This window comes from Grampus griseus (genome assembly GCF_964374135.1).
Source record: "Grampus griseus genome assembly, chromosome: 4".
Taxonomy (NCBI): Eukaryota; Metazoa; Chordata; class Mammalia; order Artiodactyla; family Delphinidae; genus Grampus; species Grampus griseus.
Genome location: NC_138997.1, coordinates 9,670,749 through 9,687,044, shown reverse-complemented (window position 1 = coordinate 9,687,044; position 16,296 = coordinate 9,670,749). Strand labels below are relative to the sequence as shown.

Below are 16,296 nucleotides of genomic sequence, written 5' to 3'. Positions count from 1 at the left end.
TTTCCAAGTTTTTTTTTTTCTTTCCCATGATCTTAAGGAGTCCCTTTATTTACAATAATCCTAAAGAAATCCAAAAATCTCTGGTACACATATAAAATAGCTGATTTACAAGCTTTGGCTTAAAGAGAAACATCTAATCTTAAATAGCAAAACAAGAAGATGACTTCATATTTGTAATGTATACAGACTCCCAAACTGAAGAATTCTGCTAATCATACTTAGAGTATTTACTTAAATATTTTAAAAATGCAGTGTTTGGAGGAATGATTCCATATGTTAATTTTTTATTTCTACCATTAATTTGTAAAGAACACACAATTAATTAATTATGACCTAGAGTCATCAATGAAAATTCAACCAGCTAATGAAAGTTTAACTACTCAATGAGTGCTGAATAATTCATTCCAAGCTTATTGCTTAAATTAATATAAATACAAGATTTGAAACCTATAATTCATGTGACATCAAACTATTACAATGAAATTACTGTCTCTTACATGCAAGGCAAACAATGTGTTATATAAAGTATCAATTTCTATTCAAACTCTACCTTTATTTAGTAAGTAGAATGACAACAGACAAAACAACAACAAAATTTTAACATCTGAAACAAGATCCTTATGAACTAAAGCAGTTAACCTCACCATCTATGCCTGAACTACCTATTTTACTATAGTAAAATAAATATTTTTTAAAGATCCTAAAAGTATTGTAAACAATTATTAAAAATGTTTGCAATTTATTTTTTACCTTGAAAGGCGATGGCTCTTCAGTAAGAGGACTAACAGGAAGTGAAGTGGTGCTACTTGCTGGGCTCATATCTGTACTCTACAAGAAAAACAAAATTGAATTAGAGAGATACTTTTTTGTAGTCAATTTTTATTATTCCTAGTTTAGAACCTAACTCTTCTTGTTAAAATAAAAAACAAATATATAAGTGAAAATGGATGTAGAAAAATTCAAATTATTATTGTATAATGAATCATTCCTTATTTAGAAATAATGAAGAAATTAATCAAATTATCACTTCTCAATTTGCATTTCAAGTGTATTTTATTAAATATAATAACCATCTTTTATGTTAGGATGGTATCTCGTATTATATTTGCTTAACATATTACCTTTTTTTGATAATTAAACTATACCTATAATGGTTCACTATGGTGCTATTTCAATGTCTTTCAGGCTGATTTTCAAATATGTGTTATTCATATTTTCCTTTTATGGAGATTTGAGTCATTGTACCCAATTTTTAATTCATGATGAAAAGCATATCTGCCATTAATTTACAATTGCAAAATGAAGAAATATTAAATTCTAAAAATTCTCATATTCATAGCTCTTGACAAACTTTCTTATTATATTCAGCTAAATAAAAATTTAAGGACAAAAGATTTACATAAATATAAAAGAATTATCAGAATGTTGCTAATGCTGTTCTTCTGGTCCTTTAAAAATGTAATCAATTAAAACTTAAGTAGGAGATTAGCCTATATAAAGAGATGCGTGTTAGAAGCTTGTCATTATTTTTTTCTAAAAGCAAGAAAAAGATATTGATAATAGGCAGCGACAGAAGTTATTTTACTATGCTCTCAACTCATTCTCTCAGAGGAATTCTTCCATTTAAGTAGATAAGCAAACAAAACATTGAAAAAAAAATACACACCTACATTTTTTCAGTTCCATTTCCAAATGTACATGGACACAAATACAGAAAAACTTACAGTAAAGATTAAAGCAAAAACATGAATTAACCTTGATTGAGATAAGGGAACAAGTAGACAAGTTTGGCTGCCAAATTCTAACAAAAGAATACATTCAAAGAATACATGCTGCAGTTGCTACAAATTCTTAGTGTCTCTTTCTACTCAAATATTATTTTCAATTCACTTGATTCAGGTGCACAATAACCTGGACACATTTTAAATATTCATTAAAGTAGGATTACTTCTGACTGTCTATTCCAGAAACAATGGATATGAACTATAAATATAGGACCCAAGATACTCAGTATAATATTTTATACAACGTGTACCTTCTTTAGAAATTGACATAAGCCTGAACGTTGAGTTAAAATGTCTAAAGGAGGAAATTAGATAAAAACTGAACAATAATCTACTAAAGGAAACAGGAAAATACAGGCACCAGATAACTGAGGTGAGTTACTTACTGACTAATTTCTAAATATATTCAGAGCTTCTTGGCCATTTATTAGATCAAAATCAGGAAATATTCTGAACTTCTGACTTTCACTATCTGATTACATGATGTAATGGGGAAACAAAGAGGTTTTCTTAGGAATCAATTTACTGAAGGATTTTAACATAAGAAATGAGTAAAACATTTCTGGAGAAATAGAAAAACAAGACTCTTGAGCTGTTCCTCTCATCATTAGCTTTTTCATGAGAAATTAAGCAAGTGATAGAGCACAGTTCATATGTAGTTGAATTATCTGATATTTTCCTAAAATACTGACATTCTGCATAGCATATTAAAGTATTATGTCCTTAAAAATCATATTCAGGAGACAGAGATGACATTCAGTTACAAAAATTTGAAAGCCTGGATCAGACGAAGGTTTTTTTAACTTCCATAAGAAGATGAGCTCAAAATAAAGCTTCATGGTTAACTTCTTTAAGGGTTAAGGTCTCCCACAACTTCCCAGAAATAAATGTGTCATTCTAAGCACTATAGAGAGCAGACTCTAAAATTTGCATCATGTAACCTTGATTATTTGAATATCATTCTTAGAGAAAACTTTGTTCTCACTTTAACTTTCAAATCTATCTTATAGTGTGACATTTTAATTCCATTGCTCTTAGGAAATCTTGAGAAAAGTGTTTTAAAAAAGCAAATCAATCTTATATGACAACATCTGATAAACTGCATTTAATTATCAAGTTGAGAAATACATGGCAAAAAATAAGATAAAAAATCTTCACTTTCAGCTTTTTATCCCATTTGTGTTTCAGTGATCTGTAATTTAGGTGTCATTCCAATTTATTCACCCTTTAGATAAAATACTATAGTAAATCCTTCAGATAAGTCTTATCCATACTTCATATTTTAAATCATTTACCCTTTCATTCAATGGCAGCAATACCAATGCAAGTGTATATCTAAATACAAATTAACAAAGGACTCTCAAGTTACACTTGAAGTTTATAAAAGCCAACAGTGTGTGTTCTTTCATAACTTTCTTCATAAATTATTTTTTATAATTATGCCTTCATTTGCTTTTAATATATTTTAGAGACTTTGGAAATGGTCCTTTCACAATAACGTGAAAGCAAATCCCATGGGAATATGGAAAAGCTATTCTTCAAAAGAAGCAAATCATCCCAACAGAAGGAATCTCCTTAATGCTCATATGACACATTTGGGTTTTCTGACCCTTTGGAGACTGCACGAGACATTCTTGACAGGCTATAAAAAAACACGATCCTAATTCTTACTGTCTGAGTGTAGTAAAACTTGGTTTTCTGGTTCTAAGTCCAATAAATGTGTGCTTCATTCCAACATTAGGTGATTAAATAAACATGAACCTAGCATTGTTCCTTCACGTAAAATGTTATTTTATACAAATTAGTAGACTTTCCCCCTTTCTATTTCTATCCCAAGTATGCTAAGTTCTCTTTTATTTTCTTCCAAATTGAGCTTAACATTAAGTAAGATCTTTAAGTTCAATAATAAAATCTAGCCAAGTATTTCCTTTGAGCATATCAGAGATATTCTCGTGAATATCACCCTCCTCTCATGCATACTGCTCTTCAGAATTCTTTCTGCTCATTAGTTTTGAAGATACTACTCACTTTGTTGTTGTTTTTAGAATATAATTTCCCTAAATTTGCAAACTCTTCCCTCATCTCCAACCTCTTTTTCTTTAAATCAACTTTATTTCTTTAAATCAACATACCTATACTAAAATGCAACTTTTCAAAATATATAGCCAGATGAGATTTGACGAATGTACTCACATGTATAACTACCACCGAAATCAAAATATAGAACATTCTCATTACCTCAAATGTTCCCGCACGTTCCTTTGCATGCAAGCACCTCCCACCCACCCAATCCATGGTCCCAGGCAACAATGATAAGCTATATGCTATAGGTTAGTTTTTCCTTCCCTAGAATTTCATAGGAAGGGAAATATATTAATATGAATTTGTTTAGGCCCAGCTCCTTTCACTCAGCAAAATTATTCTGAAATTCATCATATCATATTGTTGCATGTTTCAGTAGTCCATCCTTTTAAATGTTGTGTAGTATTTAGCAGAGGCCACAACTCATTTATCCAATCACCTGTTGCTAGAATTTGCATTGTTTCCAGTTTGGGGGTATTGGGAATACAGCCATACTGAGTGCTTTTGTAGATATCTTTATGTGGATGTATGTTTTCATTTCTCTTGGATAAATACCTACTGGTGAAATTACTTGCTTCCTACGGTAAATTTATATCTGGCATTATGTTAGCTTTATAAGAAACTGACAAATGTTTTCCAAAATGCAATAGTTTGTACTTTCATTTGCATTGTATCTCATAAACACTGGTATTTAGTTTTGTTTTGTTTTTTTTAATTTTAGCCATCCCATGGGTCTGTAGTGGTAGCTCACTGCGGCTTTAACTTTCATTTCCAGGGATGACAAATGATGCCGAGCATCTGTTCATGTGCCTACTGACCATTAGTAAGTATATCTTGTTTTGTGAAACGTCTGTTCAAATATTTTGCCTATTCTTCTCTTTCACTGGGTTGTTTGAATACAAATCCTTTGTCATATATATTTATTATATTTATTATAAATATTTTCACCCAGTTTGGGCTTGCCTCTTCATTTTCTTAACAGTGTCTACAAAAGGACCAATGCTTTCTATCTTATTTGCCATTTTGTTTGTTTTTTATAGTTTATACTTTTCTGGTGTTTTTCCTAAGAAATCTTGTCCTACTTCAAGTTCACAAAGATTTTCATGTATGTTTTCTTCTACCATCCTTTCAGATCAACATATGATGGCCAAAAACACAACAGAGTTAGGATTCTATTCTTTGAAAATATTTTTGCAATTACTTGGTGTTTAATGAGCATTAAGTAACCTTAATATTTGTACTGTACACATTCTAGTACAAAGATTTTCACAGAGATTAGTTTGTATTTTATCAAGTAACCTCAGACACTTTAGCCAATCTCATATCTTCGATGGGAATCTAACGGTTACTAGTGCCTTAATGATACTTTAATTACAACACACCTAAACACTGAAATATTAACTGCTTGTGGGTGTGTTGTGGAAGGGGAGAAAGTCTTTGCTAAAGTATTGACAATTTAAAATTAATATACAAGACTCTCCTCAGAGTGGGTGATTATGGAACTTCCTGGACAGATGGATGGCAGAAGGAGAGATATAAGCTTTAAGTGCGAAGGAGAATAGTAATGCCAAGAAGAGCAGTGTATCTATCATCTCCTACTGTTGACTCATCTTTGACTCTGAGGAAAACAAGGGCACAAGTGGAAATAAAACGAGCTTTTTAAAATAAAATTCTAAGAAACAAGATAGGAATATTCCCCTCTTTCTTAAATTTCTCAATGGAATAGAAATTTAAGCACATTGAGAGGTTTTGCCAACACCATGCCACTTTGGCATACTAAGAGCTGCCACACGGGGCTTCCCTGGTGGCGCAGTGCTTGAGAGTCCGCCTGCCGATGCAGGGGACACGGGTTCGTGCCCCGGTCTGGGAAGATCCCACATGCCGCGGAGCAGCTGGGCCCGTGAGCCATGGCCGCTGAGCCTGCGCGTCCGGAGCCTGTGCTCCGCAACGGGAGAGGCCACAACAGTGAGAGGCCCGCGTACCGCAAAAAATAAAATATAAAAAAATAAAAAGAGCTGCCACACAATATTGGTGAAGAATAAGTATTAACAAATTTAAATGAAAATGACACGAGACAAGAGGAAAACAATGGCAGGGAGCTGAATAGACCTTTTCTTGGCTCCAATGAGATGGCTCATAAAAAATCTATGAATAATTAGGGGCAACTTATCAAGAGGCTGGAAATAGCAGATAAATGACCTCAGTGAAATCCTCAGTCTCAAGTATCCTGGTACCAACTCTGACTACCAACCTAGTACTTTATCAACATTGATGTCAGAATTACTAGAAGTTATTGCTGAGAAAAAACAAATAAAGTTAAGCTTATTAAAAAAAAAAAAAAATCAGGGGGCTTCCCTGGTGGCGCAGTGGTTGAGAGTCCACCTCCCGATGCAGGGGACACGGGTTCGTGCCCTGGTCCGGGAAGATCCCACATGCCGCGGAGCGGCTGGGCCCGTGAGCCATAGCCGCTGAGCCTGCGCGTCCGGAGCCTGTGCTCCGCAACGGGAGAGGCCACAACAGTGAAGAGGCCCGCGTACCGCAAAAAAAAAAAAAAAAGGCCTTTAGTACAGATGCATAAGGTAAACAAAAGCTCTGGTTGAAGTTCACCTTTTTAATTTTCAAAATCTCTTCCTGTCTGATATCAATAATCAAAGACAGCTGAGAGAAACAGTATCCCAATAAATGCCTGGCTCAGTGTGGAGTTAGCTTTGCTCTTAGTCCTACTCTGATGTGATCAATCCCAATTACTAATCTCATTACCTCATTGTTTTGTCACTAAACCAAAGCTAAATCAAGGCTGTGACCAAAACCCAAAGTAACCTAAATTACTAGGCTATAGCAGAGATATAAACTCGCTCATTCCCACAGGAGAAATTAGGACTTGGTACTTAGTTTGGAAATTTCAGAAATTAAATTATATCAACTCAAATAGGGGCAGGCAGGTTTTGTGGGGATGATTCAGAATAACTAAATGAATAAGAGACTGTACTTAGTCAGATATTGGCCAACATATTAACTAATAATGAAAACTAAACTTGACGTAAGAACTCAGGGTGGCAACCTATTTGAGTTCTTTCCTTTTGGTGAAGAGAACCATTCAGAAACCACATTACGGAGTGGAAGATTCGTTGTTTAGTATAAAGTTAGAAAAAAGTAGTAATTAGATTCTCTCAGAGTATGCTTTATATTAAGCTATGGTATATGTACAAAGAAACACAAATCATTTACAATCCAAGCACTTTATCCTTTGAGCAGTGCTAGAGCTTCACCATAGTGACAAAATTCATATCCTCTTATTCATTTAAAATAATTGAAAAATCAACTACCGAAAGCACAATGACTTCATGCCAGACACACTGCAACATAATTTAAGATAGAAATAGCTAATCTGATTAACAATATATTTTTTTAAACCAGCCCATTTTTGTTGATGGTGGCATTAGTTACCTCAACAATGACTAGCTTATTAATTTTATTTTGCTTTGGTTTGCTTCAATTTTAGGAAATTGCAGTTTCAACTCATATATTCCAATTCTGGAAGTGCATATTTGAACCTCAAAGTTCCTATATAATTTCCCCAAGTTATTGTACAAATATCGTAAGGCTGAGTTCCTGTTTTTACCTATTTCTCCAAAGGAAAGAGATTCTGTCCCTGATCCCTAATCTCTAAGGCTGAATCCAAACCAACTGTTGCTAGACCTCTTTATGACTTGAATCTCCATTATCCCTCTATCTGCTTATTTTCTTGAACATTCTTCGTATGTTCTGCTGCTGCCACAAACTGAAATTATGGTATTATTTCATTTACAACATTTAACAAGCAGTATTGAGAATCTATCACAAACTAGATTTGCGATGTATGTTTAATAAAAGTTCCTTGCCTCCAGTTATCTTAAATTCGTTAGAGGAGATAAGCAAGTGTGAAAAGTACAAACTAGAAAAAGGATTCATAAGTAAGTAGATAGGGAAGCAAACAAACAAATAAAAATCCAACTACCTAAGATAATCACTGATTAAATATGTACACACATTTTTTTCAGTCTTTTTCTGTGATATGTAATTAACTGGAATTAACGTATATTATCTATTCTAAATTTTGCCCCAAACTACATTCTCAGGATTTTTCTCGCATCAAACATTTTTCTTCAATGTACTTTATGATGAGTGAAAATACCATCATATAACTTTATTCATTTGTCATAATTTTTGCATTTTCATTTTTTTCTTTACAATTAATGCTGTGATGAGAATCATAAAACAGATCTGTGACTATTTCATTCAATAAATTTATAGAATTATAAAGTCTCAGTTAATATGCACATAATTGGCTAATTTCACATATATTATCAAATTTTCCCCCAAGGCTAATGTACTGATTTTTACTCCTAGTTGAGAAGTTTGAGTTCTAAATTTATTGTAACTTCAATAGGCATAGAGAAATATACCAGGTTATTTAACAGGCTGTGATTTACTAATTGGTTAAGTGTTAGGGGGAAAAATACATCCTTAAATTTCATTCAAATAAACTTTAAATGTATTAAAGTGCTAAATATAAAGAAAATGCAAAAGAACTTGAAGAAAATATAGGTATTATCTATCAATTATAGAATGGGCAGGGTTTTTCTAAACATAAACATAAATAAATCATAAAGTCAAAGATCTGTGACCATGTTTAATTTTCTACATTTAAAGAAAATGAAGTTATAAAGCAAATGAAGTATTTGGAAATTAAGTTTGCAGGGAACACTTATTCCTCATTCCTGGTGTTTCCTTTCATGTAGAAGGAGCTTTACTAGTGTTACACTCTCAGCTTCTCTGCCTAGCAAAGAATCGGTAAGTTTTCTTGCTGGTAAATTTGGGATGGATGAACTCGGTGTGATTGGCTCAGCTCATTCCTTTTTTTTGCTAGCTGGATCACATGCAGAGAACATGTGTTCTGTTCAACAGCTCTGCGGTAGGCTTTTTACTGCTAAGGTCCAAGTAAGAGCTTTCAGCCTCAAATCCTAAGAATTTTAACCTGGAAGTTTGTCTGCAGCTTATGGAGACTTTTCCCAAGGGCAAGGAGCCCTTTTACATTGTTGTGAGTATTAAGTGATGGTGTGTGGGATGAATAGACCTCAGCAAAGCCTCTGGGTCCCAAGAACATCAGAAAGACGATGGCCATGAGTCGTCTCGGTCAAAACACAGATGCCAGGGCCTTAGGGGTTGCAAGTTGCTGCTGGCTGACTTTGAACTACACAGAGCAGCTTTTCATGACCAGATTTGGCTGGTATAGTATTGAACTGGAAGAAAAGATTGCCTTTCCATTCTTGGACTTTTTAAGTGTTCCGTAGGTAGGAGAATGTTGGCAGCTTTTAAACTGAAAGGCAGCTGAATTCTGTGTCTGCTATAGAGTGCTAGTAAGCTTCTAGCTTTAAATTCTGCCTGCCAGGGCTAGCACTTAAAACTTGATATATTGGCTAATGTAGTTGGCTTCTAGAATGGCCTCCAAAGATCCCTGCTTTCTTAATTTTGCACCGTTGTGTCATTCTCTCCCCTCGAGTGTGTGCTGGATTTGGTAACTCACCTGTGGTGAATAAAATGTGGCAATGCCAGGTTAAAAGAAATTCAGAAAGGCAAGCATGGAAGCAGAAAGACCACTTAGAAGGTGATTGTAATATGTTGAGAGCTGATGGTGGTTTGGACAAGGTTTCATCAGTACAGGTGGTGAAAACTGGTTGAAGAGTATATATATTTTGATGGTAGAAGGACAGAATTTCCTGATGGTTTGGTTATGGGCTAGGAGAGAAACAGAGGAGACAGGGATGACTTCTAAGGTTGTGCCTAAACAAACAGAAGGATTAAGTAGGAATTTACTGGGAGAGGAATGACTGCAGAAGTAACACATCTGAAGTGGAAAAAAAAAATTCAATAGTTCAGTTTGTTCAAGTTAAGTTTGAAATTCCAGTTGGACATGGGAGTGGAGATGTCAGGTAAGCACTTGGATACACTGCCTGAGATAGGATGAAGAACAAGGTTATGAAAAAATCAGGAGTTCAAGTGAGGCAGGAGATAGATGGGCCCCAGGCTGAACAGTTTCTCCCCTGTCGACAGAAACTCCATAAAAGCAGGATAATGGAGGAGGCTGGTCCCTGCCCAGATAAGAGATAAAAGACCTCATATTACACATTCTCGAACTCAAGGAGACCTCCCCGACTACACATGTGCAGAAAGGCTCCTTGGAGGTTCAAAGAGGGAGGGGAAGCCCCCCCATAGTAAGTGATGTCAACCTCCCATGGGCCTCTTCGCTAGAATCCATCTTGGCTAAGAGATGCACACGCACACATGGGAGGACCCTGAGATATACCAAATACAGACTCACAACCAGGCAAAGCAAGATGATTGGCCAAAGGAAACCCAGAAGAAATGCCCCATAAAAGTGATTGAAACTACCACGAGGGCGCGACTCTCCCTCTGAGCCCGCCTGTGTGTCTATCCACACACGTACTGTACTCTTTTTTCCTCCTAATAAACACTTTACTTGCTTCACTACTTTCTGTCTCTATGTGAAAATTCATTTCTACACAGCTGATGGGCCAGGGCCTTGTCACTGTCCACTGGTCCCTGGTGGTCTGTTGGCTAGGATTCAGCGCTCTCACTGCCACTGCCCGACCTCAAATCTCTGGCTGGGAACCGAAATCTTGCTTCAAGCCGCTGCAGGCCAAGGCCATCTGAAATCACAAGGAGCTGAGATGCTAAGGGGGGGCAACAATTTGGATAAATAAGAACTATTTCAAGAGCAATATTGGAAGTCATAAAAATGAATAAGGATCCACATTCTTTTTAAAGAATAGGGGGAAGAATATGATGGGGGTCAAACAAAGACTACAATAAAGAGGGGTAACAAGTAGAATAATCTGATGAACTTCAAGCTTTGAACCAAGAGTTATTAGGGAGACAGGAAAGATGCTGGTCAGGAAACTGAGGAGGAACAAGGACACCTACTTCTTCTCTCCACCCCTTAACGTTAGGGTGTGATCATGAAAATCACCACCACACAGCTTATGCTACCTGGAAACCAAAATGACTTCACCTAAATTATTCTTTCATCATACGTCTCAAAGAAGACAAGAAGTTTAGCATCTTCCTGTAGCCAATACACATAGACCCAACTTAACCAATTTATAACAAAGGAAAACCAAAAAAAGGGAGTGAGCAGAATAAACATAAAATATTTACTTCAACTTTATACCCATTGTCAATTTTGTTTAGCAAATTTCTTTCTATTTTTTTTTCTCACACCACAGTGGCAGCCAACTGGCCAGTTCCACAGGTATTATTTAATGAACATTAAGATTCTTGTCATCTGGCACATAATAGATGCTCAATAAACACCTTCTGAACAAGTAAATCACATGAACTCATAGACATAAGGACATCTGACCCTTTAAGACATAACTCAGAGATGGATAATTTCCATGACCAAAGGATTTTCTATGAAAAGACTTTGTTTAGCAAATTTCTGCTGTATTATATACTGTAATCTTTATGAGGGTCACATGCAGTTTACCTCTTTTTCCACACCTCATTTTCTAAACTCCCTCAAATTATCTAGAAACCTTGTAGCGTTCACCCAAATCTGTCCGTTCCTAATACCTAAATCCTGATCACTGAAGGTGTCAGCTCCACTACTATGCACAGATCACAACTGTTAAGGGAAACTTTGGGTTTCCATTTTTGTTCTTTTGTTTCTTCTTAAATAATTTAATTCACCACACGAAAAAGACAATTTTGAGGTGGGATACATGTGATGGTGTGCAAGAGTCACCTCACCAGGGCTCCCTAGAATTATTTTCATCTCTTCCTAAAAGTATTAACAGCCCACCAACGTGGTATAAAAATATTTTAAACTGAAAACTTCTGAACAATCGGTAGTCACAGAAAGAAACATTACCCTAACCTAAGCGGAGCCTCCGGAAAATACAGCTTCCATTGATCCTTCTCCTAGGGAGTTTCCCATTTAGGAAAAGACTGACCCTCAGCACCAGAAGAGTGAATCCAGCTGTCCATTAGCATCAAAAAGCCCCACAGAACCTTCCCTACTTTCCCACTGAAGCCCTAAACCGGCCCCCTTTTGTGTTGTGTTGGTACAGAAGCCTTTACGTCTGTCTGGCTATTCAGTGACTCACTACTGAGTAGCTCCATCTGCATAATAAACTCCTCCTGTTAATCTGTCCATTATCAGTTAATTAGAGGGGCCCAAATCAGTCAGTCCTAAATTGGTAGAGGAGAACTTTTCCTCCCAACACTTCCCAAATTCATGTTCATTTACATGACAGTTCATTCACATTGATAATTTGAAATTGGCCACAGGGAAGGATTATTTTACACCACAGAAATTGGCAAATGTTACAAATTAAGGCATTTTTCTTTGGAGAGCTGATTGTTAACCACTGACCTGCACAGAACTGGACGCTTTCAACATGCAGACATATACTGCAATATAATCTGTTATACAAGACATTGACGGGGACCAGATGAAGCTTTAATTTTTTTTTTTTAATTTCTTCACTTTCTAGAAGTAAACAATCACAACATACATGGGGAAGGCCAACTTCTGAATAGGGCTTGTTTTGCAAACTATCATTTTCCATGTTTTCATCTCTATATTGGAATGAAAACCTGATTTAAAATATTATAATCCTTGTCTGTACTATTGTATTTTAAGAGATCCCCCTAACTCAGTCTCTCCCCTAGCCAATTCTTCCCACACCCTAACATCAGATTGATCTTTCTGAAATGGCTCTTCATGCCCCTTCTTTGCTGAAAGATTTCAACATTTCACTTAGGCCATGAATGAATTCCACACTCTTTAGACTGGGATTCAGGCACCCCTCAAAATGAGAACAACCTTCCGTTTTAATTCCCTCACCTTTACTTACCTGAGTCCAACTCCCAAGACAACTTTTTTCCAACAATCCTTTTTAACCCTAATTCTCACCCATCCTGACACTTAACTTGCTTTCAGTCATTATGATCTCTCCACCTAAACATTTGGAAATGCCCTTCTCCAGTAACCCTATTATCAAAATCTCGTTCTCATTTACAATTAAGCTTAAATGCCCACTCCTCCAAGAAAGCTTCTCTAATGCCTTCAACAGTAAGCAATATTGCAATTCTCTGAACTTTTTTTTTTTTTTTTTGCGGTACGCGGGCCCTCACTGTTGTGGCCTCTCCTGTTGCAGAACACAGGTTCCGGACGCGCAGGCTCAGCGGCCATGGCTCACGCACCCAGCCGCTCCGCGGCATCTGGGATCTTCCCTGACCGGGGCACGAACCCGTGTCCCCTGCATCGGCAGGCGGACTCTCAACCACTGCGCCACCAGGGAAGCCCCCTCTGAACTCTTATAGCACACTCTCTGCACCTCTTTGGGGCTCTTATAATATTCTAACATTATATTTTGGGGGATATATATCTTATTTCCTGTCTAGATTTCAAGGTCCCTGTGGGTAGTATACTTAACTTACACATGTATTCCTCAGAGTAAAGGGGAAAAAGGTTTTCACATAGCAGATACCAGAAAAAATAAATTTATATATATATATATAAATTTTCTCCTTTTATACATTTATAAAAAGCTGCTCAGGTCATCCTTGTTTACCACCAATATTGAGAATCATTAGATTAAATGAATGAAGAGATCAATGAATGCTGAACTTGGTCATATCTTTTGAAAGGTTTCCTAAATATTTGTTCAAGAAGCAAATAAATGGGCTCCTTGGGGGTAGGGGTATGGAATGTAGTGTCTCGATAAAAGAATAGGTAAGATTCAGTACTTTATTATGGAGTGCTTTAGAGGATAAGTGAAGTAAGGATATGAAAGAACAAATTTTGTTTCATTTTTTTTTGTTGAACTGCTTTTAACCTGTGTTTTTAACCTATGTTAAACATATTTTGAAATATTGTTTATTATTTTTGTGAAATAATCTAATCAGAAAGTGGACAATTTAAAAGGTCTATGATCTGGTCCTTATCTACCTCACTGGCTTCATCTCCAGACACTTCTCAACTTCAACTTTACAGTTTGGCAGAGAATCTTGAAAATTCTGATACAGAGCAGTTAATCACCTGACGTGCTCTATTAAGATGCTCATTTTGGCCTCACTGCGGAGATTCTAGGACATGGTCTGGGAAACTGTATGTTGAATATGTATCCAAGGGTTCTTTCTCAGATGTTCTGAAGACTCTGCTGTGGTAGTTAAGAACCTGCTATAGTTCCCGCATACATCCACTGGTCTCATAGCTCCTTGCCCTCACTAAATCTCTTCTGTTCTCCCAGAAAGCTCTTTAACTGTTCCAGTCCCTGACTCTCCACCCTAAACATTTCCTTTTCCATCACTGTGCAGCTCTCACCTAGCACATTTGAACGCATTTCCTGAGCTGTAATTCAGCATCATCGCTGCTGCAACAATAGCCGATGTACACCTTTGCTTCTTGAGTGAGACTGAGGCTGCTTGGTTTCAACTTCAGCACAGGAAGTTATTAACTGTTACCTTACGCAAGTTACTCATCCTTTCTGGGCAGCACTTTTCTCTTTTGTAAAATGGAGATGGTAATAGAACCCACTCTTAAGGGCTGTTGGGAAGAGTAAATGAGATAAAACTACTAAAAACAGAGCAGGCACACGTAAAGTGCTAAATAAGTGCTAGGCTTTAGCTATTATCATGCTATATTGAAACAGTTTATGTGCCTGTCTGCTAAAACTGTGAGCCAACTTCACAGGCTCATGTGATCTTCATCCTTATATCACAGAAACTACCAGAGTTATTCAATTAGGATTTATTATATAGTTTATTACATGGTTTATCTCTATAAATGTAGATAATTAGGTTAAAAACAAAACCAGGTATGTAAACTACTTTTGAAAGCTCCTGTTTTGTAAGTTCTGCTTAATAAGAGTTAAGTAGCTTTCTGTTTGTAGCTTTAAAAAAATTAGCAGTTTCTCAATTAACTTTAACTATAGTTAAATACCCAGCATATTAGAATGTCCATCTTATCCAATGGGATAAATATACGACAAAAACAATGAGACATTTTTATGAATTGTTGAATGTGGAACTGGTTGGCAGGAGCTAATCAGTTAATGTAAATGTAAATAAATTCAGCCACAAAGCACAGGTGCACATTTCTGTGGACATTATTCACCCTGATTAGACGCATACTTTATTTTCAATGAAAACAAAATTTAAAAAATCAGCATGATGCTAATCCAACTCTAATGGTCACTGCCTATAAATTAAAATTGATAGTTGGATATAAGTTTTATATTTGGGGAAAGGAATCAATGAGTTTTGTTTTGCTTTTTTTAATGTTCTGCTTTCTTTCACTCTTTTTCTTTTTTTTTTAAATAAATTTCTTTCTTTATTTTCTGGCTGCGTTGGGTTTTCATTGCTGGGTGCGGGCTTTTCCTAGTTGTGGTAAGCGGGGACTAGTCTTCCTTGCGGTGCACAGGCTTCTCATTGCGGTGGCTTCTCTTGTTGCGGAGCATGGGCTCTAGGCACGTGGGATTCAGTAGTTGTGGCACACGGGCTCAGTAGTTGTGGCTCGCAGACTCTAGAGTGCAGGCTCAGCAGTTGTGGTGCATGGGCTTAGTTGCTCCGTGGTATGTGGGATCTTCCCGGACCAGGCCTCGACCCCATGTCCCCTGCACTGGCAGGCGGATTCTTAACCACTATACCACCAGGGAAGTCCCTACCTATATCTTTTGTCCAATTACTGTTCTAAGTAATTTTAATCTGACTACACTGATTTAACACCAACAGGGCTTGCACTCCATAAAGTAATATGAAAATTTTATACAGTAATATAAAGAAAATTTCTTGAAAAATTATAAATGTCACCACCTGTGTATCAAGATATAAATATTTGGTTTAATAATATTAGTAAGTAAAACAAAATGTACTAATGTGAAGAGTATTTATTTTTCCTCTGCAAGTTCATAAACTGTTGAGATTCACCTAAATGAGCTACTTAATGTCATGTGAGTACAGACAAATCTCACATGAACCTAGACAATCACAACTGCTTTGCCTTTACACTTCCCTCTTATGTAAATGTTTAGTTCCATCCCTTACTCCTTTCTGGATCTAACATTCTATGATACTTTAATAAATAATATCTACTCAAAGAGTAAAATAATAATGAGCATTTTAAGATCCATTTCAGCTTTGAGTTCCAGGGCTCTCACACAATATATTATCTTTGAAAATGTGCAAAAGAAGGGAGATGTTATCACCGAATTTCTACAGATCAATGATTTGGTTTATAAATTAATTCCTTATAATACTTCATGGTATTAGATGCATTTTAAAACTTCTTCAGCCTCACAAGACACGAAATTTCTCATTTATGCTACATCTTTATTTATAATAGATGAACTTATCAAGTTCA

The 16,296-nt window shown here is 36.1% G+C and overlaps 1 protein-coding gene across 2 annotated transcripts in view; it reads right to left on the bottom strand.

Moving 5' to 3' along the window:
- CCSER1 (coiled-coil serine rich protein 1) overlaps positions 1 to 16,296 on the bottom strand; it is a gene marked incomplete at both ends in the record, with an annotated part of 1,097,278 nt that overhangs the window by 739,903 nt on the left and 341,079 nt on the right. For both annotated transcript variants that reach the window (XM_082653728.1, XM_082653729.1), the window contains one exon: positions 751 to 828. In XM_082653728.1, coding sequence (XP_082509854.1) covers positions 751 to 828 — 78 coding nt within the window. The remainder of the gene's footprint in view (positions 1 to 750; positions 829 to 16,296) is intronic.